Raw genomic sequence first — 13,323 nt, 5'->3', positions numbered from 1 at the left:
TATGAATTTCATCATGCGTACATACAAAGCATCAGGATAGTCTAATATGAATTTCGTCATGGGTACATGCAAAGCATCAGGATAGCCTACTATGAATTTCATCATTGTGTCTTTCATATTTGGTGCATGACTGTAGATTGCATATAAACTATAAATAGGTCTTAATAAATTTTAAAATCAATCCTAATAACAATATTGTTTACTGGTTTGGGGTAATTTTCCACAGGATGGGTGAGTCAAAAGGGTTCTGTTGCGACGTGAGATATTGAGAAATATGTCACGTGGGATATATTGTGACATAAATTGAGTAGGAAAAGATTGGAACGCAGAAACATGCAAATGTAAAGAGAAAAAGAAGAAACGAAAATGCAATTTAAATTAAAAGAATTAGAACTAGTAAGCAGAAAGCACTCCTCACCAAGTTCAAGTTTTGATGTCACCAAACATATTAGGTTAGTACCAATTCTAAAGAAAAAGAGATATATCAATATTTTCAATATTTTGAGAAAATACCTAAAAATTTACGAAGGCCAAGAGAACACTAGACTTTGTTATTACATAGTGTACTTATTGGCAAAGTTCGTGAAGTCTATACTTCACTACAAGTAGAACGAAGTGCTAATTATGATGTGGTTGAGGAATGTATCTTCAAGGGTTATGAATTGGTACCTGAGGCATATTGACGTAGGTTTGAGAATGGTAGAAAAACAAACTGGGCAAACCCATGTCGAATTTTCAGGGGTTAAATTACAACTATTTGATTCCTGGTTGTCAACGAAGAAGATTGATAAAGAGTACGATAACCTTAGATAACTCATATTATTTGAAGAGTTCAAGAAATGCATCCATATTGATGTAAAGAATTATCTTAATGAGCAAAACGGTACAAAATTTGGGAGATGCTGCCTCCATAGCGGACGACTATTTGTTGACTCACAATTTCATTTGCTAATACGTTTTCATATCACCAGGTGTTTGGTCAAAAACAAACATTTCAGTCAACTACGAGTACTTCCAAGTTGTCAATCTGGCACAACTTTTAGGAATCAAACTTCTGATAATGATGATCAGAAATCCTTATCTCTTCCTATTTGCACTTATCGCAAGAAAATAAACAATAAAATAAAATACATTTAAAAAAGTAAGCATCAGAAGAATGATAGAACTGTTCCAAGGATTCTGCCAAGCCTATCCTTATTAAAATCTCAAGGGACACATGAGCTTCTCAGACTCTCTTTTTATCACCTTTATGTGAGATGTCTTCTTCTAGTGAAAGCGCTTTTATTCAGGGAGTATAGTGCGGCTTTATTAATGTTCCTCACCATTGTGTACATTTATTATCAGACTTAGTCTCAGGACCTGTGACTGGGGGAACAGTGCCTTCCGTGCCCATTGAGTGTATTCATTATTACTAGGCAATGACCTAGCCGGTGATAAGGCTGTGGTTAATCCAGTTGTAACTGACAACCCTTGTTTGAATAAAAAAGGATGATTTTATTGAAAAAGAAATCCCTGATTTATACCATACTTGTGTAGTTACTAGGACTATGGTAAAAGGAGCTCTTCTCTTGAGAATGATGTTGATCAGGAAATTATTCCTTTAACTAACATATTTATTAGTCAGTCTTTTGATAAAGTCATTTTGCTTCTCGCATTCTTTATTCGAAGTGAATTGATCACAGTGATCCTCTTTTTGCTACTCATCCTCTTAATTCTAATCAGGGTGAGAAAAGACAATCACTTGTTTAGCAAAAGATACCTAAGGCTCATCTGCAACCTATTCCTGCATTTGACGAACCATGTATCAGAATACTGGTAGATTGTGTCTGTCCCTTACCTAAGACCAAGTCGGCAACCAATAATTGTTGACTATTTTTTGTACGTCCACAAGATTTCCAGAGGCAATTACTTTCAGGAGTATTAAGATTAAAACTAAAGTAAAATTATAAAGTTCTTTTTACACTTTTGGCCTTCCCAAATCTGCTCAGTCTGATCAAGGTTCAAATATCATATATGGAATATTCCAACAATTAATGCATTAATCAGGCAAGATACATTTAATTTTATATCTTCTGCCTTTAACCCCTGGAAGTCAAGCGGCGTTGGAAAGATTTCATAGGATTTTTAAGAATATAATTCGCTTAGATTGCTTTGATAAGATTAGGATGAAGGTGCTCATTTGCTATTGTTTGCTGTTAGAGAATTAGTTCAAGAATCATTAGGTCTTAATCCTTTTTGAATTGTTTTGGACATACTGTCCGTGGATCATTGAAATTGTTAAAAAAGAGAAACTTCTTTCAACCTCAGAATCAGGGATTAATCTTCTAGACTGGTTCTGTTTCAAATATAAGGTTTCAAAGGCATGTGAAGTAGCAAGAACTAATATTCAATCTACTCAGTCAACTTAGTTAAGGTATGGCATAAATACAAAAGAAAGGAATTTTGAGCATGGTGATAAAGTTCTGGCTATCTTGCCCATACCACAAACTCCTCTTTATGCTATATATTATGATCCCAACATAGTTAAAAAGAATGTAAAAGACTTAAAACAACACTCCTGGTAGGCGGAAAAAGAAAAATCTTTGCCACATATATATGTTAAATGAATACGTAGACAGAGATAGCCTTGTTAATCATGTTAATTCAATCAGCTTCGTTGTACTTGTCCAACAGAGTGATGATTTAAATGATGGAGTGCACTCGGACTGTAGTGACTTTGGTTTGGCCAGTTTTCGGAATTCGAAAAATATCAAACAATTTGGACCAGAAACTTTCACATCTACAGCCACAAGAGACGTGCGAATTTTAACAGCTGTTATGTGAATATGAGTACTTGTCTCCAAACGTTCCAACAGGAACTATTCAATTTATAATGATAATGAGATTGTAGATTCTGCACCTTTGAAACAGCATCTCTACAGAATGACTTTTATTTAACATGAATGTTTTAAAATTTAAATTCAATATTTGCTGGAGAATGTTTGATGGAGAATGATTTTATTCAACCAAGTAAAAATAATTGGAGGCTGCCATGTATTTGTGTGACGAAACAGGTATGTGCACCGACTATAGAAACGTGAACAGTGTCACCAGGACAGACGTATTTCCAGCACAAAGAGTCGATAACTTCATTGACACAACTGGAAATGTAAAATATGTCACCAAGCTTGATCTTTTGAAAAGATTCTGGCAAATTCTACTCACGGAAAGGCCGAAGAAATTTTGGCATTTGCGTCTTCAGATAACTTTATCAATATAAAGTAATGCCATTCGGTATGAAGAATTCTCCCTCAACATTCCAGCGTTTAATGAAAATGATAAAATCTGGTATAAATGGCTAAGATGCGTTCAGTGATGGTGTAGTTATAGACAACGATACCTGTAATGATCACCTGGAAAACATTCGGAGATTCTTTGATCGACTCAGTGATGCAAGTGGGAAAATTAATTTAAGTAAAAGTGAGTTTTGCCACGCTTGTGTTAAATTGTTAGTACATGTTGTGGGACATGGTCAAGTTAAACCAGTATAAGTTAAGATTACATCTATCTCTGAATTCACAGTGCCTATCTGTTAAATGGAACTGATGGTGTCAGGATAATATGACTGGGTGGGACATCATGCTGCGGCATGATCCCCCAGAGCTAGACATCACTACAAACTGCCACAGTGCAGACATCGTTGTGACATGTCTGAAAATTTTTTAAAGCTACGTTAAAAGTCCAAATCCCACTGTCTGTATGTCTGTCTCTCTCTCTGTCTCTGTCTCTCCCTCTGTCTCTGTCTGTCTCTCTCTCTCTCTCTGTCTCTCTCTCTGTCTCTCTCTCTATCTCTCTCTGTCTCTGTTAATGCATGTGTGACTCGTAGACCATAGGGGGCACCTTCGAAGGTGAGGATACAGAAAGGATCAACGTTATGGAGGCTACTAACAAAACCTCATCGACAGAGGAAACCTCCTAAAATATAAAAACAAGAAAACCAATAAGCGTGTCCCCTTCGTGCTAACTTTCCACCTCGATGCCCCCAATCCATCAAAACATCATATGCAAGTATTGACACCATACTGAATCGTCTGAACGTCTCAAGTGTATATTTCAAGACGTTCCTATGGTTATGTACTGTAGACCTAAAAATCTCAAGAACCATCTGGTATTTGTCAGATTGACGTCATATAAGACCACATATTCAGGTACATATCATCGCAAAGACAAGCGTTACCTAATCTGCAGACACATGCCGGAGACCAAATCTTTCAAAAGTTCGACAACATAAGTTAACTACACCATCAGTCAGAAGTTAGGATGTCGAGCAAATAATACTGTAATAAGCGAAAGGGATCTCTTTACCGAGCAAATCTAACACTCGTGTGAATTCTGCTAGAATTGTTTTCTCCTTATTTCCAAGGACTTCTCGACAACACCTAATGTCTACTGGAAGCTCTAAAATTGCCAAGACTATCAATAAATTCCTCTTATCACTGAATGACCACAAATATCACAACTTCACATTTGCATTACAACTTCACAATTGCATGACAACCTCACAACTGATAGTTCTGTTTTTAAGATTTGCGTTACGTAGCGTCAGTACTTTGCGCCGTGAAAATAAAAATATAACTGAAGCACCAAATAAAGGGAAATATTTTCCTCCTCTATCCCTGGGTCATTCAAATCATGATTTTAAACCTCATTTCACTTGTAAATCTACACCAATTTACCATCAAAGCAACGGCAAAAGGCGTCTCCAGATAATGGAAGAATGCCTTCTCAATTATTCCATTGTGGAAAATATCATTCCCTATGGAGATACACAATAAATCAGCAAAATTAGATTTTAATAGGAACTTCCAAGCCCACTTATGCAGTTCATACATGGACTCACTACGAAAACAAACCATGCCATTATGAATCTCGTCAACACTTTGACGTTTGCCTATAGATACTGGCTAATTACTCGAGCTGAGGAATATTTCCCCAACACCAACTTCCCATAATCAAAGAAATAATCACAAAAATCTAACAAATCTATAAAAACGGAGACGTTAATACAAATGGCATAAACCTTAGATTTATTGCAATACAATATATCTTTTGATACGCAAAATCTGTGCTGGCGAATGTGTTGGCGAAATCATTGATTGGAAGCGAAGGAATAATCCCAAATCAATAATCGCAGCAAAATCAACGCGAAAGTCGCCAAACATTACAACCTAAATGGATATTCAGTCGTGTCCTTTGATATGTTACCGATTGAATCTAACCTAGAGTAGACGGACATAGAACGCACACGTAAGGAATGATACTGGATACCACAAATTGAAAACTCATGGAGAGTTTGGCCTAACTTAAAAAAATCTAACCTTCCCGTTGCGATCCTGTAAAAAGTTACAGTCCATGATGACTTTTGCACCAGACACAAATTTTGTGCTAATAAGTAATTACATTTTTTATGATTGTGTTGTCTTTATTATTATTATTATTATTATTATTATTATTATTATTATTATTATTATTATTATACTTCTTGTCCATTATTCCGACATACAATTATCTTAACGTCTTTCCTTCAGAACTTCTTTGCATCACTCTACTGGATATAATTTCTTTACCAAATTCTGTAGATTGCGTCGATCTCTCACCACACTTTGTTTCCGTCCTTTGTTCACAACTTAGAATTAGGTCAAAGCATACTGGTTCGCTATTATGATAGACACAAGAACTCGCTGGTCTATTATTTTTGCACAACTTTGTCTTGTTATATCTCTTGGTGTATGCCCCTAGTGATTCAAAGATGTAATAGTCCAGAATTTTTCGTTCCTAATGTGTTAAGTGTTCGTTTTGTATATGAATTAAAAGTAACTCCAGCGTATTTATCATTTATCAACAAATGCTACTATCTCATTTTTAAATTTTAATTTAGGCATGGCTAGTACTCTTTTACGCGAAACTATCAGTGCTTCATTCTGGTATCATTGAACTATTGATCGGTCCTGGTAGGATTGAAGTCCACCAGTCATTCTTGACAAAATATAAATGGTATATAATTCGGCCTTTAAAATATATTATATTTCAAGCGTATTTTTAGACGCATGTGATAATGAACTGTTGCGTGCAAAGAGTGTTGTAGTGCTTAAAAGGTCATCAGTTATGTCACTAATGTAGAGAAGAAATAAAAACAGGCGTAATACAGACCCTTGTGGGACTCACACAGTAAAGTACACAGTGGTAGATTCGACTTTATAACAATGACATTTTAAGCCCAGGTAGTTAAATAGTCTGTGATCCAGTCAACAAAAAAGAAATCGATACCGTGGCCTAAAATGTATTATTCCTTTGTGCTACACACAGTCAAATGCTTTTGAAGTATCACAGAAAACCATACACTTGTGTTCCTTTTGTCAAGGGAAGTGCATATAAGTAAATGGCGCCCGGGGTGAAGATGATGTTTTGGCTCCCCAAGACCTCTGACGCCCGGGGCAACCGCCCAGCCCGCCCCCAATCAATACGCTACTGTACATGGGCACTTATTACTTGATTCTTACATAACCAGACATTTCTATTTTCAAGTTATGCGATACTAATCCAAATCTAGCTCATGCATGAGTACGTTGAAGTCATAAATATTATGAATTCAACAAACAACACTGTAACTGGTTTGATGACCTCACGTAACACTTGACTATACTTGGATGCTCACACTTAACACACGACTGTGCCAATAATACTATAACATGTTTGATGACTACATTCAACACATGACTATATTAATAATACTGTAACATATCTGATGCATACATTTAACACATGACTATATTAATAATACTATAAAATGTTTGATGACTACCTTTAATACAAGACTATATTAATAATACTGTAACATGTTTGATGACTACATTTAACGCATGAGTATATATATTAATAATACTGTAACATATCTGATGCATACATTTAACACATGACTATATTAATATTTCTGTAACATGTTTGATGACTACATTCAACACATGACTATATTGATAATACTGTAACATGTGTGATGACTACATTCAACACATGACTATATTAACAATACTGTAACATGTTTGATGACTACATTCAACACATGACTATATTAATAATACTGTAACATGTTTGATGATTACATTCAACACATGACTATATTGACAATACTGTAACATGTATGATGACTACATTCAACACATGACTATATTAATAATACTGTAACATGTGTGATGACTACATTCAACACATGACTATATTAATAATACTGTAACATGTGTGATGACTACATTCAACACATGACTATATTAATAATACTGTAACATGTGTGATGACTACATTCAACACATGACTATATTAATAATACTGTAACATGTGTGATGACTACATTCAACACATGATTATATTAATAATACTGTAAAATGTTTGATGACTACATTCAACACATGACTACATTAATAATACTGTAACATGTGTGATGACTACATTCAACACATGACTATATTAATAATACTCTAACATGTTTGATAACTACATTCAACACATGACTACATTAATAATACTGTAACATGTGTGATGACTACATTCAACACATGACTATATTAATAATACTGTAACATGTTTGATGACTACATTCAACACATGACTATATTAATAATACTGTATAATACTGTAACACGTTTGATGACTACATTCAACACATGACTATATTGATAATACTGTAACATGTTTGATGACTACATTCAACACATGACTATATTAATAATACTGTAACATGTTTGATGACTACATTCAACACATGACTATATTAATAATACTGTATAATACTGTAACACGTTTGATGACTACATTCAACACATGACTATATTGATAATACTGTGACATGTTTGATGACTACATTCAACACATGACTATATTAATAATACTGTAACATGTATGATGACTACATTCAACACATGATTATATTAATAATACTGTAACATGTTTGATGACTACATTCAACACGACTATATTAATAATACTGTAACATGTGTGATGACTAAATTCAACACATGACTATATTAATAATACTGTAACATGTTTGATGACTGCTTTCAACGCATGACTATATTAATAATACTGTAACATGTGTGATGACTACATTCAACACATGACTATATTAATAATACTGTAACATGTTTGATGACTACATTTAACGCATGACTATATATATTAATAATACTGTAACATGTGCGATGACTACATTCAACACATGACTATATTGATAATACTGTAACATGTGTGATGATTATATTCAACAAATGACTATATTAATAATACTGTCACATGTTTGATAACCTAACAGAAGATACAAATTCTTCGTGGATTTCACTGATTGATATCACAATATCAAATTGATTCTTATATACACAGGAACATGTTGCATATTCGAAGAGATATTTAACTTGAAATTACAAATATTTCTCAATATAAAAGTCGCTGCTCTCGAAATTGTTAATAACATCTCTACGTCTTCAATAGCCCTCTTTCAATAAATGCAAATATATGTATTTAAATGAATCTATATTTTCTAGCAATTTATCAGTGTCATATTTTGGGCTTTATTAGTTGTTGTTGTTGCCTCTTTGAAAGGCTATGATGGTTTGCTTACTTGCGTTAACTTTAATGTTACAAGAATGACAATATCATTTCAAATTATTCAGCTAGGTATGTAATGAACGTTAACGTTAAGGTTACAAGAATGACAATGTCATTTCAAATTATTCAGCGTGGTATGTAATGAACGTTAACGTTAAGGTTACAAGAATGACAATATCATTTCAAATTATTCAGCGTGGTATGTAATGAACGTTAACTTTAAGGTTACAAGAATAACAATATCATTTCAAATTATTCAGCGTGGTACGTAATGAACGTTAACGTTAAGGTTACAAGAATGACAATATCATTTCAAATTATTCAGCGTGGTACGTAATGAACGTTAACGTTAAGGTTACAAGAATGACAATATCATTTCAAATTATTCAGCGTGGTATGTAATGAACGTTAACGTTAATGTTACAAGAATGACAATATCATTTCAAATTATTCAGCGTGGTATGTAATGAACGTTAACGTTAAGGTTACAAGAATGACAATGTCATTTCAAATTATTCAGCGTGGTATGTAATGAACGTTAACGTTAAGGTTACAAGAATGACAATATCATTTCAAATTATTCAGCGTGGTATGTAATGAACGTTAACTTTAAGGTTACAAGAATAACAATATCATTTCAAATTATTCAGCGTGGTACGTAATGAACGTTAACGTTAAGGTTACAAGAATGACAATATCATTTCAAATTATTCAGCGTGGTATGTAATGAACGTTAACGTTAATGTTACAAGAATGACAATATCATTTCAAATTATTCAGCGTGGTATGTAATGAACGTTAACGTTAAGGTTACAAGAATGACAATGTCATTTCAAATTATTCAGCGTGGTATGTAATGAACGTTAACGTTAAGGTTACAAGAATGACAATATCATTTCAAATTATTCAGCGTGGTATGTAATGAACGTTAACTTTAAGGTTACAAGAATGACAATATCATTTCAAATTATTCAGCGTGGTATGTAATGAACGCTAACGTTAAGGTTACAAGAATGACAATATCATTTCAAATTATTCAGCGTGGTATGTAATGAACGTTAACGTTAAGGTTACAAGAATGGCAATGTCATTTCAAATTATTCAGCGTGGTATGTAATGAACGTTAACGTTAAGGTTACAAGAATGACAATATCATTTCAAATTATTCAGCGTGGTATGTAATGAACGTTAACGTTAAGGTTACAAGAATGACAATATCATTTCAAATTATTCAGCGTGGTATGTAATGAACGCTAACGTTAAGGTTACAAGAATGACAATATCATTTCAAATTATTCAGCGTGGTATGTAATGAACGTTAACGTTAAGGTTACAAGAATGATAATATCATTTCAAATTATTCAGCGTGGTATGTAATGAACGTTAACTTTAAGGTTACAAGAATAACAATATCATTTCAAATTATTCAGCGTGGTATGTAATGAACGTTAACGTTAAGGTTACAAAAATAACAATATCATTTCAAATTATTCAGCATTTAACTTTAAAGTTACAAGAATAACAATATGATTTCAAATTATTCAGCGTGGTATGTACTAAACGTTAACTTTAAGGTTACAAGAATGACAATATGATTTCAAATCATTCAGCGTGGTATGTAATGAACGTTAACTTTAAGGTTACAAGAATGACAATATCATTTCAAATTATTCAGCGTGGTACGTAATGAACGTTAACGTTAAGGTTACAAGAATAACTATATCATTTCAAATTATTCAGCATTTAACTTGAAAGTTACAAGAATAACAATATCATTTCAAATTATTCAGCGTGGTATGTACTAAACGTTAACTTTCAAATTATTCAGCGTGGTATGTAATGAACGTTAACGTTAAGTTTACAAGAATAACAATATCATTTCAAATTATTCAGCGTGGTATATAATGAAAGTTAACTTTAAGGTTACAAGAATAACAACATTATTTCAAATTATTCAGCTAGGTATTTAATGAACGTTAACGTTAAGGTTACAAGAATGACAATATCATTTCAAATTATTCAGCGTGGTATGTAAAGAACGACTGTATCAGCTATAAAATTAGCTTTATTGGAAATATAATTTATGTATTACTTATAATGTATATTAGTTATAATATCGTTTGTACAGACAAATGCTAACATTATTGGTGAAACAGGTCCCACTTGTTTAAAGCCATATCGTGATTAAAATAAAATCTGAGAACAGTAAATATTATTGTACCTTAAACAGGATTTTTTAGAATTACAAAAGCAATTTGCTTAAAGGACATGGCGTAATGTCTACAGTACAAACCTAGTATAATCATTCAATTAAAGAGTTTAGATAAGTCTAGGAAATAATCTTTCGTACTGTTATGTATATTTGATTTGTATTTGTAAGTATTTCTCCATGCTTATATAATACATATAAATGTGTTTTGTTATTGACTTTTGTCCAAAATCAATCTTATTGTCTACCTGACCAGTAACTTTATTTTGCTAGACAAATGATGCATAGCTAATATTTTTATATGTGTATGGGTTAAATATTAGGATCATTATCAATAGAAGTAAATATATTTATTTGGGTCTGGGTCTATGACATTGATATTCCCCAAAACTACATAGCCTACCTGTTGTTCCCCACATCCTTATTATAATTTTAGTAACAGATTGTATCTTGTAGACACTTTGTAATGTTTTGGAAAGGAAAATTGCAAGTCATAGTATTTTCAAAAAATGCTAATTGTGACCTAGGTCAAGTAGAGTCTTTATAATCTTGCTTATCTAGAAATTACTCATTATTGATGTAAGATCTTGATCCAGAACCATTTTTATTGTTGTGTTCAGTATTTTCGTTTCGGTGGACTTATTTATTCAAATATTCTTCTCTGGAATTACAAAGTGATTGATATTATTCTTGGTCAGAGATATTAGCTTGGAATTATAATGAATTCAGATAAGGACATCTTGGATTATATTATTGTCATTAACCAAAAGACTGTTGGCACATCTCCACGCAACAGGCTACTAAAGACAAACAACACTTTCAGTGCTGGATATTATTTCGAACGCCACTGTAATTTAATTAGGACCTTGTTCAATAGGGCTGGTGATAGAATTTTTTGGACTATTTGGGATTTAATTCGCAATAATGCAAGTTCTTTTTAAAGTTTCACTTTGTATTCTGGGGAAATAAATTACTTGTTAAATATTACAATACTTGTTGGTTTTCGCACTTTTCTATTACTTACTTGAAAACCAAAGAGTCCTAACACTGGATGACTAAAGTGGTCTTCATCGACTTGATGGACGAACAATCAATCGTAATAATACATTTATTGGCTCGCACTTTGTGCTGTATAGACAGTTTGAACAACAGTAAAAGCATAATGGCCAATCATTTGATATCATGTGTATGAACTATTATCGATTTTTTTCGGAGATCCACATATTCCCAGTTTTTTTTCTCAGCACAACCCCCCTCCCCCCGCGAAACACACATTTGATGGCATGCTTGGGATTTCTCTCCGCTTGGTAAATTGCATCATATCTAAAGACACGTGATTCAAAAGAAGCTTATTGGTAGAAAACGCGTCATGAAAGGATCTTGGTTGTAGAAGCACAAACAAAAATTTCTAATAAAGTTTAAACGAAAACCATGTAAATATATTTATATTTTATGTTTAAGACGATGAGATCAACGTGTACACTGTTGCACATGATAATAAAGTTATTCAACAGTGTTAAATAACTCGTAATGCTCTGTCTGTCTCCTTTCTCCTCCTCTCTCCACTCCACAGATGTAAACATGAAAATATCCATTCCTGTTTCCCTTCCTCTTCTCTCTCCACTCAGCAGATGTAAACATGAAAACAACCATTCCTGTCTACGAGTATCAGCTGGATTTTTTTTCTTCTCAAAGTTAACCTCTTGAACAAATTGTTTATTTCGGTCTATTAGTAAACCGTACCCTTTCGAAAGAATCAATTTGTAACTTTTATCTTGGATATTGAATTAGAGCAAAATTTACATCCTTTATGTATGTAATTTTCCAGAAAGGATGCCTCGAGCTCCGATGATAGAAGGTCCAATGAATCAGACTGTAACTGAGGGCATGAACGCCACGTTTGAATGCAAGGTCATAATCAGTGATACAGAACCCCAGCTGCAGTGGCTTCGACATTATATGGTTAATGGTTCCTACACTAATGAGGATGGGGAGCCTTATGTCAGGGTTCTACAGGTATCGGCCTCGACCTTTATTTTATACGTGAGCAAGCGTAATAAGGTAAATCCTAATTACAATTCTGTTGTCAATTCTAGCAAGTTGTACAACCTTTTATTTTACGTATTGAATGATTTTATTAATTGGTATTCAAAATTCGTCTCAACCAAAGAAAACGGTTTCGAGGCAAACTTTAAGACTTTTTTCATTCATTTGCATAAAAATGGGCAAAATGTACCTGTAGGATTTAAGTGAACTGAAAATAAATATGAGCCAGTTCCTTGGAAAGATTCTCCATGAATGATATCGATTTCAACTGGTAAATAAATCTCTTAGAATTTCCTTTCTATATTTTTGAGGCACTCAGCCTCAGTGGCAAAGTTTCAAATCATTAAAGTCGATAGCTGAGAATTTAATTTTACTGATTTTGTTTTTACTGCAGCGAGAGCACTATGCAATATGGAAGAGAATATTTTTCGTAC

The 13,323-nt window shown here is 33.3% G+C and overlaps 1 protein-coding gene across 1 annotated transcript in view; it reads left to right on the top strand.

Moving 5' to 3' along the window:
* LOC149779683 (hemicentin-1-like) overlaps positions 1 to 13,323 on the top strand; it is a 425,151-nt gene that overhangs the window by 68,002 nt on the left and 343,826 nt on the right. The window contains exon 8 of the mRNA XM_089938453.1: positions 12,672 to 12,859. Coding sequence (XP_089794579.1) covers positions 12,672 to 12,859 — 188 coding nt within the window. The remainder of the gene's footprint in view (positions 1 to 12,671; positions 12,860 to 13,323) is intronic.

This window comes from Sinohyriopsis cumingii, chromosome 17 (assembly GCF_028554795.1).
Source record: "Sinohyriopsis cumingii isolate HCF-2022 chromosome 17, ASM2855479v2, whole genome shotgun sequence".
NCBI lineage: Eukaryota > Metazoa > Mollusca > Bivalvia > Unionida > Unionidae > Sinohyriopsis > Sinohyriopsis cumingii.
This window is presented reverse-complemented; position numbering and strand designations above follow the sequence as displayed.